This window comes from Bos javanicus, chromosome 15 (assembly GCF_032452875.1).
Source record: "Bos javanicus breed banteng chromosome 15, ARS-OSU_banteng_1.0, whole genome shotgun sequence".
Taxonomy (NCBI): domain Eukaryota; kingdom Metazoa; phylum Chordata; class Mammalia; order Artiodactyla; family Bovidae; genus Bos; species Bos javanicus.
Window position 1 is genome coordinate 47,513,426 of NC_083882.1, and position 26,160 is coordinate 47,539,585.

Consider the following 26,160-nt stretch of genomic DNA (forward strand, 5'->3'; position numbering starts at 1 on the left):
AATGGCCGCGCTTCTTTCTTGATTTTAGCACAACAGAGCCAAAAAAGATTACCATTTGCTTAGAAAAATAACTAGATATTCATAATAAACATGGAAAAATGTACTGTATTGTAATCTGAGAAGAGAAGTAAATATTTTCCCATGAAAATCCAGTCTTTCTGAACACTTCAGCCTTCAAATTGGTAGATGGAATCATACCTGAAGTTGTGTGGATATAATAATCAGTTATTATAAATCCCAAAACTCCTCACATTTTTTACTGCCTGCTGCTGCTAAGTCGCTTCAGTCGTGTCCGAGTCTGTGCGACCCCATAGACGGCAGCTCACCAGGCTCCACCGTCCCTGGGATTCTCCAGGCAAGAATGCTGGAGTGGGTTGCCATTTCCTTCTCCAATAGGGAATTAAAAAAGATTCTGCCTCTACTCTCACTTTGTAAGTCCTTTAATACCTTAGTTTCTGGAAAGCCGAACAGTGAGTTGAATGCAATCTGCTCCAGGTGTTCAGGATATTGGTTTAAAAAAATCAAGAATGTACAATATATGTACATTCAAGTCCTCAACTACTAAATCTTTTGACATTTGCACTATAGGACTGAATATTTTTAAGATGTGCTATGTATCCTAGGAAATATTGCAAAACACTTGAGATACAGGTACTGATTTGGGAATTAAGCTAACCCCTATTGAAAAAGGAGCAGTGGAAGTTTCTATTCTCACTGCCTAGAAGATAACACATGGAGAATAAGTTAATCTGTATGTATCTAATCTGTGTGCTTGCACATGAGGAATATATATGGAGGAGTGAGAATCAACATAATCTAATTTCGATGAATATTAGAGATTTTAATATTTATTAAAAATTCTCTTTCTTCCCTTGTAAGGATGTTCAGAGGTTTTAATTACACACCCATTCCTATTTCTTTTTATTCATTCACTTTTTTTTCTTTCATGTGAGGATGATCACGGATATTATGGAAATGTATAACTCCATCAATAGTTCAGGCTTATTATGTTAGTAATATTTTGATGCCTAAGTTTTGAGATAATAATGATGTTGATGATAACAAAAAAAATAATAAAACACAAATGATTCTAGTTACATATCCATTAATTAGATATTGAAAGCAGCACTTGTATTTTTTACTATTTGGAAAAATTATTTTAGAAATAGATAAATCAGATACTTTAAATTTTATAATGTAGAATTAACTACAGGCACATTTTATTATTTTTTTAAATTTCATTTTATTTTTAAATTTTACAATATTGTATTAGTTTTGCCAAATATCGAAATGAATCTGCCACAGGTATACCTGTGTTCCCCATCCTGAACCCTCCTCCTCCTCCCTCCCCATACCCTCCCTCTGGGTCGTCCCAGTGCACCAGCCCCAAGCATCCAGTATCGTGCATCGAACCTGGACTGGTGACTCGTTTCATACATGATATTATACATGTTTCAGTGCCATTCTCCCAAATCTCCCCACCCTCTCCCTCTCCCACAGAGTCCATAAGACTGATCTATACATCAGTGTCTCTTTTGCTGTCTTGTACACAGGGTTATTGTTACCATCTTTCTAAATTCCATATATATGCATTAGTATACTGTATTGGTGTTTTTCTTTCTGGCTTACTTCACTCTGTATAATAGGTTCCAGTTTCATCCATCTCATTAGAACTGATTCAAATGTATTCTTTTTAATGGCTGAGTAATACTCCATTGTGTATATGTACCACTGCTTTCTTTATCCATTCATCTGCTGATGGATATCTAGGTTGCTTCCATGTCCTGGCTATTATAAACAGTGCTGCAATGAACATTGGGGTACACGTGTCTCTTTCCCTTCTGGTTTCCTTAGTGTGTATGCCCAGAAGTGGGATTGCTGGATCATAAGGCAGTTCTATTTCCAGTTTTTTAAGGAATCTCCACACTGTTCTCCTTAGTGGCTGTACTAGTTTGCATTCCCACCAACAGTGTAAGAGGGTTCCCTTTTCTCCACACCCTCTCCAGCATTTATTGCTTGTAGACTTTTGGATCGCAGCCATTCTGACTGGTGTGAACCTCATAGTGGTTTTGATTTGCATTTCTCTGATAATGAGTGATGTCGAGCATCTTTTCATGTGTTTGTTAGCCATCTGTATGTCTTCTTTGGAGAAATGTCTATTTAGTTCTTTGGCCCATTTTTTGATTGGGTCATTTATTTTTCTGGAGTTGAGCTGTAGGAGTTGCTTGTATATTTTTGAGATTAGTTGTTTGTCAGTTGCTTCATTTGCTTCACAGAGCTAGAACAAATAATTTCACAATTTGTATGGAAATATGTAAAACCTTGAATAGCCAAAGCTATCTTGAGAAAGAAGAATGGAACTGGAGGAATCAACCTACCTGACTTCAGCTCTATTACAAAGCCACAGTTATCAAGACAGTATGGTACTGGCACAAAGACAGAAATATTGATCAATGGAATAAAATAGAAAGAGCAGAGATAAATCCATGCACATATGGACACCTTATCTTTGACAAAGGAGGAAAGAATGTACATGGATTAAAGACAATCTCTTTAACAAGTGGTGCTGGGAAAACTGGTCAACCACTTGTAAAAGAATGAAACTAGAACACTTTCTAACACCACACACAAAAGTATACTCAAAATGGATTAAAGATCTCAACGTAAGACCAGAAACTATAAAACTCCTAGAGGAGAACATAGGCAAAACACTCTCCGACATACATCACAGCAGGATCCTCTATGACCCACCTCCCAGAATATTGGAAATAAAAGCAAAAATAAACAAATGGGACCTAATTAAACTTAAAAGCTTCTGTTGGCACATTTTTAAATGTATATTTTCTATGTGTGTTTTAGTCAGTCATGTCTGACTCTTTGTGACCCCACATAGTGTAGCCTGCCAGGGTCCTCTGCCCATGGAATTCTCCAGGCAAGAATACTGGAGTGGTTTGCCATGACTTCCTCCAGGGGATCTTCCTGACACAGTGAATGAACTCGGATCTCCTACATTGTAGTTGCTTCTTACCGTCTGAGCTACCAGGGAAGCCCATGTATTTGCTATATGTATATATTGGAAAAGGAAATGGCAACCCACTCCAGTATTCTTTTCCAGAGAATCCCATGGACAGAGGAGCCTGGCAGGCTACTATCCATGAGGTCGCAAGAGTCAGATACGACTTATCGACTAAAGAGAAAGAGACAGATGTATATACATGGGCTTCTGTATTGACAGAAGTTCTGGTAATACCTACTAAAAAATAAATTGTACCATTTTAAATTGATGTTATATGATATGTAAATTATTTTAACCATTTTCCATATATAGAGAGAGACATATATACATACATAAAGACACAGAACAGTCTTTTTTTTGCATTTTATCATTTTTTTTATTGAAGTGAAATTCACATGCCACATAAAATAGCACTCAAAAATGCAAAACTGAGTACCCTTTGGTACATTCAAAGTGCTGCACAACCGTCAGCACAATACTGTTTCAAAACATTTCCATTACCTCTGTAGCATTAATGAGTAACTGCTTATTAATTTGTCACTTCTCTTCTTACCAAGGACTATTTTTGTTGTTGTTGTTCAATGGATTCCCTCTTCTGGAGATTTGATGTAATTGAAAGCATGTAACTTGTAGCCTTTAGTGTCTGTCTTTTTTATTTAGCATGCTTTTTTCAAATTTTATTTATGCAAGAATATGTATCAGAACTTCATCCTTTTTATGGATGAATAATAATTCCTGAAATGGATATGCTTAATATTGTTTATCTATTAAACAACTGATATTCAACAGCATTTGACTTCTTTCAACTTTTTGATTAACAATGATACTATGAATGTTTCTACATAAAATTTTTGCTGCAGCTGTGTTAAGTTGTCTGATTATATGCTTAGGAGTTAAATTTCTGAGTCATATGGTAACTACCTTTAAATTGAGTAATTACTAAAGTTTTTTCCAGAGCACCTGTGTGATTTTTACATACTCTCTATCAACGTATAATAATGCCATGTTTCAAAATATTGTCACAATATTGTCAACATCTGCTAAATTTAAAACAAAATAGTAATCATTTAGAGTGTATATTAATTATCCTAAACTTATTGTGATTATTGTTGTTTTGATTTTAATTTATAAAAATCTTTTCATATATTTGCTGGCATCTCATATTTTATTTAAAGAAGTGTCTACTCAAGTTTTTTGACCATTTAAAAATGGTAAAACTCCTCAGAAAGAAGCACAAATATCTGGAGCAGTTTGTGTTGCTCAGTTGTTAAATCATGTCTGGCTCTTTGAGACCCTTGAACTGCAGATGCCAGGCTTCCCTGTACTTCACTTTATGCCTGAGTTTGCCCAGACCCATGTCTATTGAGTCGGGGATGCCATTTAATCATTCTTCCTCTGTCACCCCCTCCTCTTCCTGCGCTCATTCTTTCCCAGCATCAGGGTCTTTTCGAATTAGTCAGTACTAGGCAGCAGGTGGCCAAAGGACTGGAGCTTCAGCTTTAGCACCAGCCTTCTTTACGAGCCAACTCTCCTGTCCATAAGTGACTACCAGAGAAACCATAACTTTGACTATAAGGGCCTAAGTCATCAAAGTGATGTCTTTGCTTTTTAATATGCTGTCTAGTTTTGTCATGGAGCAGGTATATGCTGCTACTGCTAAGTCACTTCAGTCGTGTCCGACTCTGTGTGACCCCTTAGACAGCAGCCCACCAGACTCCTCCATCCCTGGGATTCTCTGGGTAAGAGCACTGGAGTGGGTTGCCATTTCCTTCTCCAATGCATGAAAGTGAAAAGTGAAAGTAAAGTCGCTCAGTCATGTCCGACTCTTAGCGACCCCATGGACTGCAGCCTACCAGACTCCTCCATCCATGGGATTTACCAGGCAGGAGTACTGGATTGGGGTGCCATTGCCTTCTCCGAGGTATATGCTATCAGTAATCAAATAAAATATATATGGATTAAATACTCTCATTAAAAAAGAATAAAATGGCAGATATCTCTTTCAACCATCTCTATTAAACATTGTTGGAGAAGGCAATGGCAACCCAGTCCAGTACTCTTGCCTGGGAAATCCCATGGATGGAGGAGCCTGGTAGGCTACAGTCCATGGGGTCGCGAAGAGTCGGACTCGACTGAGTGATTTCACTTTCACTTTCACTTTTCACTTTCATGAACTGGAGAAGAAAATGGAAACCCACTCCAGTATTGTTGCCTGGAGAATCCCAGGGCTGGGAACCTGGTGGGCTGCCATCTATGGAGTCGCACAGAGTCGGACACGACTGAGGTGACTTAGCAGCAGCATTAAACTTTGTTAGGAAGGTCTATTTAGAGGAACTGGAGACAGAAATGGAGTATATATTCTGTTGTCTTTCTGTGGATTCCTTGAGACAATCAACATCATTGCATTACTCATTTGATGAAGAAATTTATTGAAAAGCAAGATTACTTCATTCTCATTTTGAAGGTTTCATTAATTGCCACTGATTCCTTAAACTAACTGAAAAATGTAGTGTTTCTTAGTTCTTATTTATCTATAATCTTTGAAGAATGTAATGATTATACACATAGGGAAATTACAAAGTTGAGCATCCTCCCCAAGTTAATTGCCTTTGAAGTCCAGCTTAAGGAGCTTGCATAAGCCCTGTCTGAGCTCCTTGTTCTTGAGTGCATAGACCATAGGATTGAGGGCAGGAGGAATGACGTTGTGGAGTACATTGAGTAGAACTGGGATGAGGGGAAATGTCATTGTTGCACTATGGGTGATAGAAATGACAATAACGACTGTGTAGAAAAACAGGATTAGGATGAGGTGGGAAGTGCAGGTACTCAGGGCCTTGGATGTAGCTTCCATTGAGTTCAGTTTCAGTACAGAGTGAAGTATCAAAGCATAGGATACAAGAATCAAACCCAAGTCACTCCCCATGAGTATCCAGGCCAAAAGTAGCTGGTAAACACTGTTGACTGTTCTGTCATCACAGGATAGACTAGTGACACCAAGATTAGAGCACAGACAGTGCTCAATTTGGTTTTTTGAGCAATAGTGTCTCTGAGCCGCCAACACAGGAATTGGGATGGTAGTCAGGCTGTTTCTGAGTGCCATGAGCACAGTAGCTTTGAGCACAAAAGATTTGGTGATGATTGATGAATAACACAGTGGTTGACAAATTGCCACATATCTATCTATAGCCATGCAGACAAAAATGCCTGATTCCATTCCTACAAAGCTATGTATGGCATACATCTGTACAAAGCACTCAGGGAGACCAATGGTCTTCGCATTGAACCACAAGATGGTCAAAATCTTGGGCATGATGGTGGTAGCAAGGCCCATGTCAACCACAGCCAGGATGCCCAGGAAATAATACATAGGCTGGTGCAGTGTTGCCTCTTGATTGATGATGATCAAGATAAGGATGTTTGCACTGAGAGCTAAGAGGTAGAGCAGAACCAGAGGCAGGGATAGCCAGTGCTGCCAGCTGTGAATGCCTGGGAATCCCAAAAGAATGAACTCAGAGACCTGAAACTTTGAGCTGTTGAAATTTCCGAGATCCTGGAACATAATTCACTAAGAAGAAAAACATTCAAGGTTACTATTCTTAATAATCTCTCTGACAGTGTTTGAAGAAGTTACATTCATGGTTTTGTAGGTGTTGTAGGGGAATCCTCTTTTTAAACTCTAATTCCATTACTAACATTCCTTGAAAATGAAGTTTTTGAGAGTGTTAGTCACTCAGTCGTGTCCAACTCTTTGCGAACCCATGGTCTGTAGCCCACCAGGCTCCTCTGTCCATAGAATTCTCCAGGCAAGAATACTGGAGTGGGTAGCCATTCACTTCTCCAGGAGATTTTCATGATTGGGGGATTAAACCTGGGGCTCTGGCTTTGCAGGCAGATTAGAAGTATCCAACATTCCTTCAATATTTCTAATTAAACAGGAGCTATTTTAACACATTGAGTATTAAATTATTTATCAAAACACAAACTTCATACCATAAGTTAGTTTGTATTGTTTCATCTTCTCGTAACTGAGGAACAGAACTTTAGAGAAAATCATGACTCTGCACATTATCTTCAGCCTACAACTCATGAAAGCTGGAGAAGATGTAGCCTTATGATATCACAGCCTGCACTCTTGAATTTGTTTTGCTGAATTATTAGAAACTTAATATATGCAAGGAGTATAGAAATTTCTGTGCATGGAGATATTTAAGTAATAGACTAGAATATATGATACTGAAAATAACTCTTATTTCAAGGATTTGAGATTTTGTTAAATAATACTGTGTCCCATTTAATTTTAATTGAAATATATGAAATAATTTAGTGCACATTTTAAGTGAGGAAGCTTTTATCAAAATTTGCTAATGACTTGTCCAAAACTGTAAAAATAAAAGAGAAATGTGATTTAGGAATATCATTGTTATTCAAAACCAATTAATTCTGGTTTTCAGTAACTTTCTCCTACTTGATGTAGTTTTGATTCTTGGAGCACTCCAGATAGCCAAAGTATAAAGAATAAAGCAGGCATTAAAATATTAGTTTGAGGTAAAGATTTTGAAAATCAAATTACTTGAATCACGTTAGTGCTTATCTGTCAAAGTTTATTAATCACTTATACATTTTAATGCAAAAGGGGAAACATATTTCATGATCTGTTTCTCCTAAATGTCTATTATATATTTATTTATATGCTTTCAATAAATTAAATATTAGGGATATATTATCAGGACATAAAATGTTGAAAAATGTGGTTCGAAATAATAGTATGTACAGAACAATAGTGTGAATATAGTCCTGGAAAATATATTCATTCTAATCCAAGTGATACCATTCCATTATACTTATAATAAGATAATGAAGAAGGTCGATTTAAAAAGATATATATTTAGACAAAAATAACACTTCTTTTATATATACTATTTTAATGACCTCTAATTTTAATAGTTTATTTTTATAGCTTGTATTGTTTTTAATCTTAATATTTGAACTATTTTTCAAATGTCATATGTTCTTTTTTTTAAAAACATTAATGTATTTATATTATTTTTTTTACTTTACAATATTGTATTGGTTTTGCCGTACATCAACATGAATCTGCCACGGGTGTACATGTATTTGCCATCTTGAACACCTCTCCCACCTCCCTCCCTGTACCATACCTCTGGATCATCCCAGTGCACCAGCCCCAAGCATCCTATATCCTGCATTGAACCTGGACTGGCGATTTGTTTCTTATATGATATTATACATGTTTCAATGCCTTTCTCCCAAATCATCCCACCCTCTCCCTCTCCCACAGAGTCCAAAAGACTGTTCTGTACATCTGTGTCTTTTGCTGTCTCACATACAGGGTTGTTGTTACCATCTTTCTAAATTCCATATATATGCGTTAGTGTACTGTATTGGTGTTTTTCTTTCTGGCTTACTTCAGTCTGTATAATAGGCTCCAGTTTCATCCACCTCATTAGAACTGATTAAAATATATTCTTTTTAATGGCCAAGGAATACTCCATTGTGTATATGTACTATGGCTTTCTTATCCATTTGTCTGCTGATGGACATCTAGGTTGTTTCCATGCCCTGGCTATTATAAACAGTGCTGCGATGAACATTGGGGTACACATGTCTCTTTCAATTCTGGTTTCCTCGGTGTGTATGCCCAGCAGTGGGATTGTTGGGTCATAAGGCAGTTCTATTTCCAGTTTTTTAAGGAATCTCCACACTTTGCTCCATAGTGACTGTACTAGTTTGCATTCCCACCAACAGTGTAAGAGGGTTCCCTTTTCTCCACACCCTCTCCAGCATTTATTGCTTGTAGACTTTTGGATCGCAGCCATTCTGACTGGTGTGAAATGGGACCTCATTGTGGTTTTGATTTGCATTTCTCTGATAATGAGTGATGTTGAGCATCTTTTCATGTGTTTGTTAGCCATCTGTATGTCTTCTTTGGAAAAATGTCTGTTTAGTTCTTTGGCCCATTTTTCAGTTGGGTCGTTTATTTTTCTGGAATTGAGCTGCAGGAGTTGCTTGTATATTTTGAGATTAGTTTGTTTGTCAGTTGCTTCATTTGCTATTATTTTCTCCCATTCTGAAGGCTGTCTTTTCACCTTGCTTTTGTTGTGCAGAAGCTTTTAATTTTAATTAGGTCCCATTTGTATATTTTTGCTTTTATTTGCAGTATTCTGGGAGGTGGGTCATAGAGGATCCTGCTGTGATGTATGTTGGAGAGTGTTTTGCCTATGTTCTCCTCTAGGAGTTTTATAGTTTCTGGTCTTATGTTTAGATCTTTAATCCATTTTGAGTTTATTTTTGTGTAAGGTGTTAGAAAGTGTTCTAGTTTCATTCTTTTACAAGTGGTTGACCAGTTTTCCCAGCACCACTTGTTAAAGAGATTGTCTTTAATCCACTGTATATTCTTGCCTCCTTTGTCAAAGATAAGGTGTCCATATGTGCATGGATTTATCTCTGGGCTTTCTATTTTGTTCCATTGATCTATATTTCTGTCTTTCTGCCAGTACCATACTGTCTTGATGACTGTGGCTTTGTAGTAGAGCCTGAAGTCAGGCAGGTTGATTCCTCCAGTTCCATTCTTCTTTCTCAAGATTGCTTTGGTTATTCGAGGTTTTTTGTATTTCCATACAAATTGTGAAATTATTTGTTCTAGCTCTATGAAAAGTACCATTGGTAGCTTGATAGGGATTGCATTGAATCTATAGATTGCTTTGGGTAGTATATTCATTTTCACTATATTGATTCTTCTGATCCATGAACATTGGTATATATCTCCATCTATTAGTGTCCTCTTTGATTTCTTTCACCAGTGTTTTATAGTTTTCTATATATAGGTTTTTAGTTTCTTTAGGTAGATATATTCCTAAGTATTTTATTCTTTTCGTTGTAATGGTGAATAGAATTGTTTCCTTAATTTCTCTTTCTATTTTCTCATTATTAGTGTTCTTTGATTATTAATTCACAAGAAGTCCTTAGTAAGCTGATTTGAAACTCCAGGTGATGAGTGAGTCTCATTAATTGGTTGGATTTATTTTGTGTGCTCCTGTAAAGTCTCCTTTGTAGCACTGTTGACATTCTTATTTCCCAGTGAATTTTTTCCCTGAGGCATTTGCATTTTTCCCAGAAAATAATTGACCAATATGCATCCTAGAGAAATATGTGATTGGCTTCTAGTGTTCTTGATATTGAGTAGTAGAGGGACACAATCTCACAGTTAAATATAAAAATTTGATTCACCTTGTCAATTTTAATGATGCCTCATCCTTGGATTTTATCACATCTGATATATTTGCATCCATAGTATATGTTAAATTTTTTCCCTATGTTAAATTAATTAAACCTATATTATGTTAAATAACATAACATAAATTAATTTCACATAGTATATGTTAAATTAAACTCTGGCCATCATTTTACTATATATACTTATATTACAGTCCAATGATACACTAAGAGTATAGTTAGCATTGTTTAAAATAGTGGATGAATCAGGGATATAAAGTTGTTACTTGTTAATTTTTCTACCTACAACCCTGTTTTATCTTTATATATTCACAACAAAAGAGGACAGTTTAGATATCGCAAAGCAACTTTTTTAGAAATAGTAAAGTAACATGGTATGAACTGCTTTATAAGAGTGCCCTTCAAAGACCTTTCTTGTGCTATAATAAATTCTTGGAGTCATATAAGAGTAGGTAGAAATCAAACTAAGCAAAATTTTGGAGGATATCTGGAGAATTTAAAGAGGAAAAGGAAAATGGTCTTAGAGCATGCTAGAACAGTTTCTTTCTTCTGTTACTGTGCTATGCTTTCTTCTCAAGTTCACTGCTATTTTTTGCTTTGTTAATTGAAATTTTCTATCTTATTTTGTATCCTTCTACAACCACTGCAACTTCAAGCACCACTTTATTTTGGAATATCAACTTTATCTCAGAGAGGACAGGGAGTCATCTGTTAAACTACTTAACATGATGTAAATAAAAAAGAGGCAGGCATCATAGGTAAGGAATATATTTGTCAATGGATCAATATCTCTTTCTATTTTAGCATCATAGTAATATAAAAAGAAATCACAACTTGGATCCACCAGAATTTAAGCAAAATCTTAATATTTGAACTTATTGTATTTATATTTATATTTGCATAGTGTGGGGACTTCCCTGGTGGCTAAGACAGTAAAGAATCTGCCTGCAATGCAAGAGACCTGGGTTTGGTTCCTGGGTGGGGAAGATCCCCTGGAGAAGGGTATGGCACCCCACTCCAGTATTCTTGCCTGGAGAATCCCATGGAAAGAGGATCCTGTCGGGCTACAGTCTATGGGGTCACAAAGAGTCGGACATGACTGAGTGACTAACTCACTTGCATTGTACAGCAACACATTACACTTTAAATATCAATAAATTTTGAGTGAATGAATAGATTCCTGAACTAATGATTCAAATTTCATAAAACTTTAAGAACTATTACACTCCATTCTAAGTATTTATTTATTTGAACTTAAAATTATGCTTTTATTAATCAATGTTTTAGAATTCAATTTAAAAAATCTAGTTAAAAAATGATTAATCAGTAATTAATTAAAATTATCTCAGGGTTTAAAGATTTTTAATTATATTTAAACTTACATAGTACAAAACATAATTTCTTTTTTTTTCTTTTTTTACTTTTTAACATTTATTTATTTATTTACTTTTTGGAGGCTAATTACTTTACAATATTGTATTGGTTTTGACATACAGTGACATGAATCCGCCATGGGTGTACATGTGTTCCCCATCCTGAACCACACTCCCACCTCTCTCCGCATCCCATCCTTCTGGGTCATCCCAGCACACCAGCCCCAAGCACCCTGTATCATGCATAGAATCTGGACTGGCGATCCATTTCACATATGATAATACATGTTTCAAGGACATTCTAAGTATTTAAACATGTATTTAAATATTATGTTTTCAAAGTATAAAAGGAAGAAACAGAAGTATAAATTCTACTTCATAAGACAAGAGAAAACTTAAATCTAAAAAAATTCCTCATTACAAAATAGATAACAAAAGAATTTCAAAAAGAAGGTAACAAATAAGGCAGCAGTCAAAACAGATATTTGGATTTAGAAATAAATTTAAGTTGGTAAAACAATACTCCAAATTGGTGGCGTTTTACATCGCATGCATACAAGCCAAGTCACTTCAGTCATGTCAACTCTGCGACCCTGTGAACTGTGCTTCCTCTGTCCATGGATTCTCCATGTAGGAATACTGGAGCGGGTTGCCGTGCCCTTTTCTCCAGATCTTTCTGACTCAGGGATCAAAACTGCATCTCAGGTATCCTGCAGTGGCAGGCAGGTTCTTTACCACTAGTGCCACCTGGGAAGCCCTTGATTATATGAAAATATTTATGCAATAAAATGTATATGTATATATGAATCATAAGGAGAGTGCAAAGAAAATAATAAACTGAAAATGCACAAAATTTTTGGAAACAAAATTTATACAAATTAAACAAAAATTACACAAATACACTAAAAACATACCCACAAGTTAAGGAAGAAATATTACAAAATAGAAATCCAAACTAGTATTGAGTTGGCCAAAGAATTCAGTTGGTTTTAAGTATAAATAAAAGACACATTTTTCATTTTCATCCAGAACTGTATTGAATAATATATTCACTACCTGAACCAACTTTTTGGCCAACTCAATAAATAGTGGACCAAGATCACCTTCATGAAACAATAGATGAGATACTTTACATGTAGCAGTTTAACCTCATTGTATCAAGTTGCTTAATTTCTCTGTTTCATATTGCTGCCCACAAGCAAAATAAAATAATAAATTGAAATTATCTTGTTCACTTTATTAGTACATGGTAGAAAATTTAAAGGTGGCAAATGAGTTAGTGCATTAGTCTCTTAGTCGTGTCTGACTCTGTGACCCCACGGACTGTAGCTGGACAGACTCCTCTGTCCATGGGATTCTCCAGGTAAGAATACTGGACTAGGTTGCCATGCCCTTCTCCAGGGGATCTTCCTGACCCAGAAATCAAACCTGGGTCTCCTGCACTGCAAGCAGATTTTTTACTGTCTGAGCCACCAGGGAAGTCCCCATACAATGCAAATATTAAAGGTAGGAAACTCACTTAATGCAATCATAACATTAATTGAACCTCATTCCTATTTGGAGAAGGAAATGGCAGCCCACTCCAGGGTTCTTGCCTGGAGAATCCTGTGGACCGAGGAGCCTGGTGGGGTGCTGTCCGTAGGGTTGCACAGAGTCGGACATGACTGAAGCGACTTAGCATGCATGCATGCCTTGGAGAAGGAAATGGCAACCCACTCCAGTATTCTTGCCTAGAGAATCCAGTGGACAAAGGAGCCTGGTGGGCTGCTGTCCGTAGGGTCGCACAGAGTCAGACAGGACTGAAGCGACTTAGCAGCAGCAGCAGCATTCCTATCTAGCAACACTGATTTTGACTGAAACTAATAATCTCGAAGCTTAACAAAGGCCTTGCAATTAGCATTTTTGACAAAGAATCATATGAGTGTATAAGAATGGGTTTCCTTACATAACAAAATTGTTATCAGATTTATTTCTTGTCAGGTTTGTAAATTTGCTCCTAACGTTTGTATGCAGTTATATTTTCCACATTTCGTTGAAAATTGTCAGTAACGAACAAAACTGTAACAATTCATATATATATATATATATATATATATATATATATATATATATACACATGCAGTTACACATATATTTTCACACATTATAACTGATTATTATGGAATAGAATAGACTGTGAAATGTATTATTGATACCTATTTGACCAGTGTAAACAGATTTTAATAGTTGTTGAAAAAATAGTATTGTTACTCATTTCTTCTTCTCAATATATTTGAATAGTCAACTCTTTTCCTTTAATTGGAGGAGAATTGCTTTACAATATTGTGAATAGTCAACTCTTAACTATGTATGTCCAAGCAAAAGAAGTAGGGAAATCATAGATACCCACAAAGCGAGAATAGTAAACATAACTGAGTTCATTCTGCTCTACTCCTAGGGATATAGCTCCTAATATGAGCTACATATCTATTTGGTCATTCATATTTCCTTTTGATAGCTCTAGTGTTGATTATTGAAACTGGATTTATTGTTACAAGAGAAGTATAGGTCCCATTTGCAAAAACACTCAGTTAAAGATCCCAACTTACACCAAATATTGTAGTACTGACCATAATTAGGTTTTTTCCAAAACAAATTTAAAATGATTTCAATACATTATAGCTTAATTTTTCTACAAGGAAAATGGGCTCATACTATTCTGTAGGAGACAAGTGTATTGAAGTGTTTACATCAACACAAGAACATGGCTACTTATTTATAAGTACAGTTATTGTCACCTGTTGACTATTCTCATTTCTAAATTCCATAGAAAATGTTTGCTTCCTCACTAGTCAGTCCTCAATTTTACATCCCATGTTCTTTTTCGAACACGAAGTTTATTCCTCCAAGCTGGTTTCCCTGTCTAAAACGGATTAAATACAGTCACAAATATGTATCTCTAGAAATAAAGTAAGTGAGTGAGATTCTTTTCTGGGGAGCAATGGGAGGTAGGTGAATGGCAAGTGTTGTGATCATGCTCAAGAGCTATTCTCCTGCCGTAGTCCCATTGCTCTGGTCATGAGGGTGATTCCGGCTTGATATTTACCACTACAGATGTGGATTCCTATTTACTTTGAAAAATAATCATGGAAAATTACACTATATTGCAATCTGTGAATTGGAGAAATAAACATTTTTCTATTTAAATCCAATCTTTACTTCTGCCTTCTAATAGGTAGATGGAATAAAACCTTCAGTCATGTGAAGTTAATAATCAATTAATGTACATCCAAAAATTATCTCCATGTGTTTTCTGCCTGCATATTAAACAAAAACCCTGTTTCTATTCCTGCTTTTGAATGTGCTTTGATACCTTAGTTTCTGAAGCAAAACAGTGAGCTGAATGCAATCTGGTCCAGGTGTTCAGGATACTACTTAAAAAAAAATGTCATGATTCTACACTATATGTACTTTCACAGTCCTCAGCTACTAAATCTCTTGATATTTGTACCTTTGAACTAAATATATCTTAAAACGTATTATGTATCCCAATGGAATACATAGCACTTGTGATACAGGTGCTGGCATTGGATTTAAGCTAACACCTATTGGAGAAGGAAAAGAAGTGAAAGCTTTCCATTCTTACTGTTTATAAAGTGACACACAAATTAGAGAATAAATTTATCTGTATGTATTTATATCTACGTGCTGGCATAAGAGCCTTATATATGGGGGAGTGAGAATGAACACAATTTAGCTTCAATGAATATTAGATACTTTAATATTTATTGAAGTGTTTTTTTCTTTCCTTGTAAGGACGTGTGGGACAGAAGTTAAAAGCACTAATGATGTTTCAGAAGGTTTTATTGACACTCATTCACGTTCAAATTATATAACATACAGGCAACTTCTGATATATTTCTTTTTAAATTTTTTTAAAACATCAAAAACATTTTGTATTGAGGTATAGCTGATTAACAATGTTGTGGTAGTTTTAGGTGGACAGTGAAGGAACTCAGTTATACATGTAGACCTGTATTCATTCTCCCTTCATTTCTTAATATGCATTTACTATATATGTTGAGACAATATTTGGATAAAACAATATTGAAAAATAAAGTCTTCTATTTTAATTTACAGAATATGATAATTAATTTAAATAATGATTATTCAGGAATTTTATGATTAAATAAAAGTGCATCATACGTATTTACACAATTTAGTTAATTTAATTGTGTGTTTATATATAGAGAGAGAAACAGGAGAAAAATTTTAACACAGAGTTTGTTACACTTTATCTTTTTTTATTGAAGTGGAATACACAAGCCATAAATGGTTATCATTTAAACCTCTGAAATGCAATATTAAGTGCCTTTTAGTACTTTTAAAATGTTGTGCAACCATCACCAATATCTGATTTCAGGACATTTCAATTGCATAAAAAGAAAACTCCATAACCATTAATCAGTCACCACCTATGGATCTATTCCTCTGATCCCTTCCAACATCTAGTATGTTTTTTGATTATCTATTCTAGTAATTGATTTGATGTAATTGAAATCATATTGCAGTAGCCTTTAGTGTTTGCTTTTTTAAAATTAGCATAGTGTTTGCAAAGTTCATCTGTGAAAGGGCATACGTTTGTACTTCATCCTTTCATAAATGAATAATAATCCTTGCTATGGGTATGCTCCACTTGGTTTATCCACTAAACAAATGGTGGATATTTGAATTCTTTCCAATTTTTCACTAATAATGATGCTATGAACATTTGTGTATAAGTTTTGTTGCTACTCTTGTATTAAGTTATTCTGCTTATATACTTAGGTGTTGAACTTCTGTCATATGGTAATTGTGTTTCAAATTTTGTCTAATTGTCTAACAGTTTCTCACAGCTCAATGTGATTTTTACATACCCTCTAGTATATATAAAAAGTATAATGTTTCCAATCTCTGTTAAATTAAAAAAATACAGCCATTTTATTGTATATAGTGGTATCTTGTGGATTTGATTTGAATTCAGTGATGCATCTTTTCATATGTTTGTTGGACATTGCACATGTTTATAGAAACGTCTACTGGAGTCCGTTTTCCATTTAAAGAATAGAAGACACATTAGAAAGCAAAGATGCAAATATCTAGAAGTAAGTTGTACTCTATTAGTAATTGCATGAAATGTACATGGGTTCAGTTCAGTTCAGTTCAGTCACTCAGTCGTGTCTGACTCTTTGTGACCCCATGAATTGCAGCACGCCAGGCCTCCCTGTCCATGGGTTAGACACTCTAATTAAAAAAAAAAAAACATTGTCAGATATCTACTCTAACCATCGCTGTACAACATTGTCCAGAATTTCTAGCCAGGGCAGCGAGATACAAAAATGAAATGTATATTCCATTTGTCTCACCCTGGCTTCCTTGATTCAGTCTCCATAATTGTGCTATTGTTCATTTTTTTTTCTTTTGGATGAAGGTCTTTCTTGATAAACATGATAAAGTATTAGTTTCACCCCCTTTTTGAAATTTCATTAATTGTGTGTGATTCCTTATATTAATTAAAAATGGTTTGTATTCCTTAGAACTTCTGTCATCTGCAGTCCTTGAGAATGTAATGAACACAGATGTAGGAAAATTTGAAAGATGCGCATCCTCTCCAAGTTACTTGCCTTTGAAGTCCAGTTTAAGAAGGTTATATAAGCCCTGTCTGAGCTCCTTGTTCTTGAGTGCATAGACCATGGGATTGAGGGCAGGAGGAATAACATTGTGGAGTACATTGAGTAGAACTGGGATGAGGGGAACTGTCATTGCTGCACTGTGGGTGATAGAAATGACAATAATGACTGTGTAGAAGAAAAGAATTAGGATGAGGTGGGAAGTGCAGGTACTTAAGGCCTTGGATGCAGCTTCTGCTGAGTTCAACTTCAATACAGATTGAAGTATCAAGGCATATGATAAAATAATCAAACCCAAATCACTTCCCATGAGTGTCCATGCCAGAAGTAGCTGGTAGATACTCTTGACTGTCTTGTCATCATCACAAGATAGGCTAGTGACTCCAAGATTTGAGCAAAGACAGTGCTCAATCTGGTTCTTTGAACAGTACTGTCTCTGAGCTGCAAACACAGGAATTGGGATAGTAGTCAGGCTATTTCTGAGCGCCATGAACACAGTTGCTTTGACCACAAAGGAGCCAGTAATTATCGATGGATAGCGTAGAGGTCGACAAATGGCTACATATCTATCTATAGCCATGCAAACAAAGATGCCTGATTCCATGGCCACAAAACAGTGTATAGCATACATCTGTATAAAGCACTGAGGGAAACTGATGGCTTTTGAATTAAACCACAAGATTGCCAAAATCTTGGGCATGATGGTAGTAGGCAGACCCATGTCTACTACAGCCAGGATGCCCAGGAAATAATACATAGGCTGGTGCAATGTTGCCTCCTTATTGATAATGATCAAGATAAGGATGTTGGCACTGAGAGCTAAGAGGTAGAGCAGAGCCAGGGGCAGGGATAGCCAGTGTTGCCAGCTGTGAATGCCTGGGAATCCCAAAAGAATGAACTCAGAGACCTGGAACTCTGAGCTGTTGGAGTTGCTGAGATCCTGGGACTTCACTAAGTGAAAAAGTAGAGAGTTATTTTCTTAATAATTTCTCTGACTGACAATATTTGAAAAGGCATTATCCAGATTCATAATATCAAAGATATCATAATATCAAAGAACATCAAAGGAGAATTCATTATCTTTATTATTCTCATTGTTGCACTAACATTTCTTGGACAAATAGGAACTGTGGTAACACATTCTTTATTGTCAATTTGGCTAATGATCAGAAAACCGATACAAAGGCAAGTCATGTTTTTCCACCTCTCATAGCAGAGGAACAGAACATTAAAGGAAATCAGGACCTTGTCATGATCTTCAGTCTTGTAAGTCATGGAAGTTGGACAAGATGAAAGTCCTCTGAAATTAGCCTGTTTCTTGACTGACTTTGCTAATGGGTTGTCTTCTTTAGAGACCAAATACATAGCTTCAGAGTAGTGGATTTTATGCATGTAGTCATTTTAGATAAAATATTAGGCTATATTTAATAAATTAAAAAAAAAACCCTACTTTTCAAGGATTTGAGGATGAATACATTTGAATCAGTTCTAATGAGGTGGATGAAACTGGAGCCTATTATACAGACTGAGGTAAGTCAGAAAGATAAACACCAATACAGTATACTAACACATATATATGGAATTTAGAAAGATGGTAACGATAACCCTGTATGCGAGACAGCAAAGGAGAAACAGATGTATAGAACAGTCTTTTGGAATCTGTGGGATAGGGAGAGGGTGGGATGATTTGGGAGAATGGCATTGAAACATCTATAATATCATATATGAAACAAATCGCCAGTCCAGGTTCGATGCATGATACTGGATGCTTGGGGCTGGTGCACTGGGATGACCCTGAGGGATGATACGGTGAGGGAAGTGGGAGGGGGGTTCAGGATGGGGAACACATGTATACCTTTGGCAGATTCATGTTGATGTATGGCAAAACCAATACAATATTGTAAAGTAATTAACCTCCAATGAAAATAAATAAATTTATATAAAAAATAAAAATAAAATAAATAAATAAAATGAGTTTTTACTCTGAAAAAAAAAATAAAGTACTCAGAAATGTCATTACTTTGAATTAAAATATATGGGTTCACATAGCGTATCTGTTTTATAGCAAGGAAAATGATGTCTAAAATGTTAACAATCTGTGTAAAACCAAGCAACTATGAAGAAAAATGGCTTGGAAATCTCAGTATGTTTAAACCCAGTTGTCTCTTCTTTTGAGTAATTTTTCCCTATTCCAACATCTATTTGCTTCTTAGAGTACTGTAGACATTCACATTATAACTATTAAAGCAGACATAAAAACAAATAAAAGAAACTAACCAAACTGGTGAGTTTGAGGTAAATATTTTTCCAGAAGTTCTGCTAAAATCAAGTAACTCTATATCTAATACCCTTCCTACATATGATATTTAATTAGTGTTTTATTTTAAAATGGAAACAATATTGTTACTATGTATTTATACCAGATATGTTAATTATTATTCACTTTCTTTTAGGAATTTCATATATTAAAGATATAAATATAGGATATTTTAAAAATTTTATTGAAAGTAACAGTTTAAACAGAGGAACAGTGTTGATGTAAACTTTGTGGGTATATTTAGCTTAACCCAGATAATGGCATTCTGTTCTATTCAAAACATAACAGACTCTGGAAATTAATGAAGAAGATGGAACTATAAATTTTTAATTCTTAATGAAATACAACAAACAGTATTTTACTAAATATTCTAAACAGCAAATTAAAAGTATTTGAGTTTGAAATGAAGGGATACATTTAATACATCTTTCTAAAACTGTCAAGATCCCATAGTAATCTAGAGAGATACTCTATAGGCAAATGTTACAGTGACTTTGATCTGGCATTTTAACACCCAAATCTGAAAAGGAAAATGATCTTAAGCATGATATATGGGTTCTTAATAGTGAGATTGCCTTATCAATTTAGAGCAATGGACTAGCTTTCACTTTATTAAAATGAGCAATTAGAAAGCCTGTTTTTATTGTCTAAAGAAGGAAAAAAAGATGTGTATTAAAGCCTAGATCATTAAGTTAGTATATATATATATATCTCCTGAAGAAACCAAGGCATGATGTATTTGCCATTTATATTACTGGTTTATTCTGAGAGACTGGCACTGAACAGGCACTCAGTATATATTAGTTATGTTAATAAATATTGAAGGAGGGTTATACAGTTTACATGTCCATGGTTTTTTGTATTATTGATGAGGAGGTTAGAGCCATTGACAGATGAATATGTTAAATATGTAAAGGAACAATAGTAGGGTGGGTGGAGCAGAAATAATCATGTCAAACAATAAAGGGTTAGAATAAATAATGAATATTTTACCAAAGCCAAATGAAGTAAAAAATAAAACCATGAATATTAGAAAAAAACATGAAAAAGACAACTCACACATATCTCTAAACACAATAATTGCTATGGAGTATGCTTATTGATTTGGAGAAGGAAATGGCAACCCACTCCAGCGTTCTTGCCTGGAGAATCCCAGGGACGGTGGAGCCTGGTGGGCTGCCATCTATGGGGTCGCACAGAGTCGGACACGACTGAAGCGACTTAGCAGCAGCACAGCAGCATGCTTGTTGATTAAAATAGGCTTTCTGAGATTAAATTTTAAAAAGTTATATAGTATTTATTTTAAAAATCACTTAAAATACAAAGTTTGAAAACAAATATATAGAATGAAAAAATATTCTTACTTAAATAAAACTAGTGATATCAACATTGGATATTTTAGAGAAAATAATTCAGTTAAAATGATAATTACACAATGATGAGAGGCATGGTTCAACAAAACAATATAATATTTGTGCCTTGCCTGAATCTAAACACATAGCTTTAACCTGAAAGAAATACAAGTAGAGAATTAAAAAGTCAAAATTATGGTAAGAAATTTAAAAATATTACTATTTCTTAAAATGAATGGGTAATCCTAAATTGGTAATGACATAGATTTGACGGCACTAACAGCAATTTTGTACCAAAAAATTTATGTATAAACCTATATAAAAAAATATGAGATTACAGAGCATTTTAAACATAAAAGTAAGCCATGTTCTAATTATAAGTGAGAAGTAAAAAAGAATGAATTATATATTCACGAGACAGAGACAGACTCAAAGATCTTGAAATCAAGCTTTATAGGGGAATGTTGGGGGGAAGGGATAAATGGAGAGATTGGAATTAAAATACACACATTATCATATATAAAAGGGCTTCCCTGGTGGCTCAGCTGGTAAAGAATCTGCCTGCAATGCAGGAGACCCTGGTTCAATTCTTGGGTCAGGAAGATATCCCGGAGAAAGGATATACCCACTCCAGTATTTTGGGGCTTCCCTGGTGGCTAGATGGTAAAGAATCCTCCTGCAATGTGGGAGACCTGGGTTTGATCCCTGGGTTGCGAAGATCCCCTGGAAGGGGACACGGTAACCCACTCCAGTATTCTTGCCTGGAGATTCCGCACAGACTTGGGAGCCTGGTGGGCTACAGTCCATAGCGTCGCAGAGTCGGACATGACTGAACAACTAAGCACAGTACTGCACTATATATAAAACAGATAACTAACAAGTACCTACTTATAGCACAGAGAACTCTACTCAATAATCTCTAATAACCTATATGGGAAAAAAATCTGAAAAGGAATGTATATATATATCTAGTATTGTCCCATGTGGGGCTAATGGTAAAGAACCCACCTGCCAATGCAGGAGACTCAGGAAAGATGTAGTTTTGATACCTGGGTTGGGAAGATCGCCTGGAGGAGGAAATGGCAAACTACTCCAGTATTCTTGCCTGTAAAATTCCATGCACAGAGGAGCCTGGTAGGCCCCAATCCATGGGGTCGCAAAGAGTCAGACGCCACTGTGCGCCAACACTTTTATATATATGTGTAACTGATTCAGTTTGCTGTACACCTGAAGCTAACAGACATTGTAAATCAACTATACTTCAATAAAAATATGAAAAAACCATCTGATTTGAAAAAAAAAGAATTAACATAATAAAGATCACAAATCAAAACTTTAAAAAAAACATTGATACCATAAAAGAGACAAAATATTATAAATGCATATACATGAAAATATTAGGTAACAATATGAAATAATAAATGGATCAAGTGTAAATAATAATGAAAATCACAAAATGTAATGAATAGTAAAACGATGAGAAACAAAACTTGAGAGATATAGTTAAACTGATATCTAATACATCTATAACCTAAATGAGTATATTACAAACAAAAATGTTTATGCTTTAGAATAATTACTTCATACAGGAATTCAAATAATTAACTTCAGTATGGGCTTCGTTGGTGGCTCTGTGGTAAAGAATTGCCTACCAATACAGGAGAAGCGGGTTTCATCCCTGGATCGGGAAGATTCCCTGAAAACGATATGGCAACTCACTCCAAAATTCTTGCCTGGGAAATCCCATAGACATAGGAGCCTGGCGGGCTACAGTCCATGGGGTCACAAAAGAATCAGATACAACTTGGTGACTAAACAATAGCAACAAACTTCAATATAAAGAGAGAAAACAGAATAAAAATAAACTACTGGAATTTTTTAAAAAATTTAACAACAAATCTCTAAGAATGAAAGATTTTATTTAAAGAGAATTATAAAATACTAAGAAAGTATTCAATTGAAAACAAAGATAAAAAATTGGGACATGGCATGTAAAAATTATTTTATAATGCTATACAATGAAATGAATCATTTTATGACGCAAGATTGAACATTTAGGGTTTGTAAAATATTTTAAAGTTGTAATATTTTAAAAAATTATTTTATAACAAAAATATTTTATTAGTTGTAATTTATTACATTAAAAAATTAAGGGAAAATATATGTAGGGTGTAAAAGGTATATTGGATATTTTTATGTCTTCCACTCATTTTTTTGGGGGAGGGGGTAAAATAGACACAGACGTGAGAGTGTTAGTTGATCAGTCATGTCCTACTCTTGAGTCCGACCCTTTGCAACCCCTGGGACTGCAGCTCCTTTGTCCATGGGTTTCCCAGGCAAGAAAACTGGAGTGAACAGACATTCCCTTCTCCAGGGCATCTTCTAGACCCAGGGTTGCATCGCAGGCAGAATCTTTACCATCTGAGCCACCAGAGAAGCCCCCAAATAGGCAAAAAAAAAAAAAAAGATTTACTATCTTAACTATTTTTAAGGGTACAGTTCAGTGTCATTAGATATATTTCCTTTCTATAACCGTTACCATCATTCATCTCCTGACTCTTCTCATCTTGTAAAACTGAAATTCTGTACCTATCAAAAAATGACTCTACATTCTATCCTCCTCAAATCCCCTAGAAACTACCATTACATTTTTTATCTTTAATATTGACCCTTCAAAATATCAGAGTGGACTCACAGAGCATTTGTCTTTTTCTTACTGGCATTATGTCCTCAAGTTTTATCTTTTTTGTAGCACATTACAGAATTCCCTCCCTTTTTAAGGATAAATAACATTCCATCGTGTGTGTGTGTGTTTATTTTGTGTGTATAACACATTTCTATTATCCACTTATTGATTGATGGACAGGGGATTCTTCCATGCTTTAGCTATTGTGAATAATGCTGCTATAAACATGGGTGTACAAATATGTATTCAAGACCTTGTTTTCAATTATTTTGCATATATATTCAAAGGTGGAATTGCTGGATTATATGGTAAACTTATTTTTAATTTTTTGAAAAACTGCTTTTTGCTAATTTTTTCTGTGAACTAAATTGCTCTAAAATATAAAATGTATTAAAAAGTGTTTTAAATTTTAAACAAAAAATCAATGTGGCAAGATATACCAATGAGATGTTTGATTTTATCTATTTATTCTTACAAATTAAATTTAAACCAGGCAAAAAGGGAACTTTTGTAATATTCATTATACAGTGAAATTTAAAAATTACCTATTTAAGGAACAGGGCTTCCCTGATAACTCAGTTGGTCAAGAATCTACCTGCAATGCAAGAGATTCTGGTTCAATTCCTGGGTCAAGAAGATCTGCTGGAGATGGATAGGCAACTCACTCCAAGTACTCTTGGGCTTCCCTTGTGGCTCAGCTGGTAAGAAATCCACCTGCAATGCAGGGGACCTTGGTTTGACCCTTGGATTGGGAAGGTCCCCTGGAGAAGACTACCCACTCCAGTATTCTGGCCTGGAGAATTCCATGGGGTGCCCATTATCTCAATTCCTATTCAATATAATTGAGATCTAAAAGTAATGGATTTGTAAGAACATACGCACACATTCCCAGTTTGCAGCTAAGAAAATGTAATGACCTAGATGAAAATGTAATGACCTAGATGAAAATGTAATGACCTAGATGAAAATACCAAAAAATTTTAGGACAAAACTTTTTAAACATGAAAAATGGTTTGGAACAACAGTGTAAGGTATTCTTAAACTGGATAATGTTTATTTATCCACTGATATGTGCTAAATATTAATATTCCATCTTGCCTGGAGAGTAGGAGAAATTATGTCCTTTCAATTATACAGTTGAATATGTTATTCTTTCGGTTTAGCAAAAATTCAAATATTTTGGATGAAAATGTAGCTCTATGTGGTCCTATGAAATTGAAAAATTGATTACGCCTCTAGGATCCTCTGTTCTAATCTATAAAATAATATTCATTTCTAGCTACAGGGGTTGGGAGAAGAATTAAGTTATATTCAAATCCTTAGTTAAAATACTTGTAAGGCAGAATGACAATTAAATATTTATATAGTCAATTTCAATGGGATCCTAAATATCTGTTTCCTCAGTCAAGACAGTACCCATCAAGGTCTGATACCATGATATTTCTTAGAAGTCAAAAAGGTAAGAAAAACAAGTGCATGATTATCCACAGAAACTCAGTGGAATTGGAGCATGATGACTTCAGGTACAGCCAGCTAAAATGTGGGCTTGGAAATTTCATGAAATATTTTACAGATAAAAAGTAATAAAATTAAGAAAACACCAGATATGACTCTAAAGAATATTGATATTAATACACTTTACCATAATTTTTTTATATATCAGGACATAGTGATTATGGAAAATTCTAATATTTTGATATGTCAAGGTCAATAACATATTTCAATATTTAGGTTAATTTCACACAGAGTGCACTTCATAATTTCTATAGAGACATTGAAGGATTATTATGCAGCTACTCCCATCACAAATGAATCCTTTTATAAGACAACCCCAAATTGCTGCAAAAGATGAAAAGACTGGCTCTGGCCCCAACAATGTACTTACAGTGGGGGTACTGTACTTGACTCATCTTAAGTAGAGAGTATTGTACTCAACTTGTATCGGGTATAGTCGAATTTCAGTATACTAGCAACTGGCTTACAACTAATGCAGATGGATTCTAGATTTTAAGACAGATGGAGATAAACTCAAGGGGCCTATTGTGATGGAAAGAAAGCCAATTCCCTGGAGTTGTAAACGCCAAGTCAGACTGACATAGTCAAATCCAGGTGAATGTGGTAATTAGGGATAAGTATTAATGTCTTGCCATTTAGCTAACTTCCTAATTTGAGTTTGATGCACTTTTATTAAAACAAGCACAAATGTGTTGAAATATCTATGTTTTAGAATAGCTTTCTTTTTATAGAAAGCCTTTTGGAAAAAAATTTTGAAGGAAAAGTGGAATGTGACATCTCTTCCTCCTTGTGTATGTACTTTAAATTTTATATATACAGAAATTGCAGAGGGATTCTCTCTCAATTTGTCTCTCTAGAACTGGTCCAATTTTAAATGGAAGAGCATCCAAAAGTAATTGGCTTGGTGAGCTCTCAGTATAAGTAAATGAGAAACTACCTGAAAACAGACTTGACATTCTTGCACCATGTTGCACGTAACTCAGATTGTCTGATCTCCAT

General features: G+C 35.0%; 2 protein-coding genes across 2 annotated transcripts; both read right to left on the minus strand.

The window, feature by feature from the left end:
* Nucleotides 1–5,492: 5,492 nt before the first annotated feature.
* Nucleotides 5,493–6,575, minus strand: LOC133261249 (putative olfactory receptor 56B2). The gene has a single exon (XM_061439759.1). The coding sequence runs from the start codon at nt 6,573–6,575 to the stop codon at nt 5,616–5,618; it is 960 nt and encodes a 319-aa protein (XP_061295743.1). The 3' UTR covers nt 5,493–5,615.
* Nucleotides 6,576–17,277: 10,702 nt separating this feature from the next.
* Nucleotides 17,278–23,683, minus strand: LOC133260960 (putative olfactory receptor 56B2). The gene is made up of 2 exons (XM_061439583.1): nt 23,656–23,683; nt 17,278–18,242 (listed from the first exon to the last, which is right to left on the minus strand). The coding sequence occupies exons 1-2, from the start codon at nt 23,681–23,683 to the stop codon at nt 17,278–17,280; spliced, it is 993 nt and encodes a 330-aa protein (XP_061295567.1).
* Between the last annotated feature and the right edge of the window lie 2,477 nt (nt 23,684–26,160).

Coding starts and splice junctions, on each gene's coding strand:
- LOC133261249 (XM_061439759.1), bottom strand. CDS start 6,575: ATGTTCCAGGATCTCGGAAATTTCAACAGCTCAAAGTTTCAGGTCTCT.
- LOC133260960 (XM_061439583.1), bottom strand. CDS start 23,683: ATGCCAGTAAGAAAAAGACAAATGCTCT. Junction 18,243..23,655: donor AAGAAAAAGACAAATGCTCT/GTGAGTCCACTC, acceptor TTTTTCACTTAG/TGAAGTCCCAGGATCTCAGC.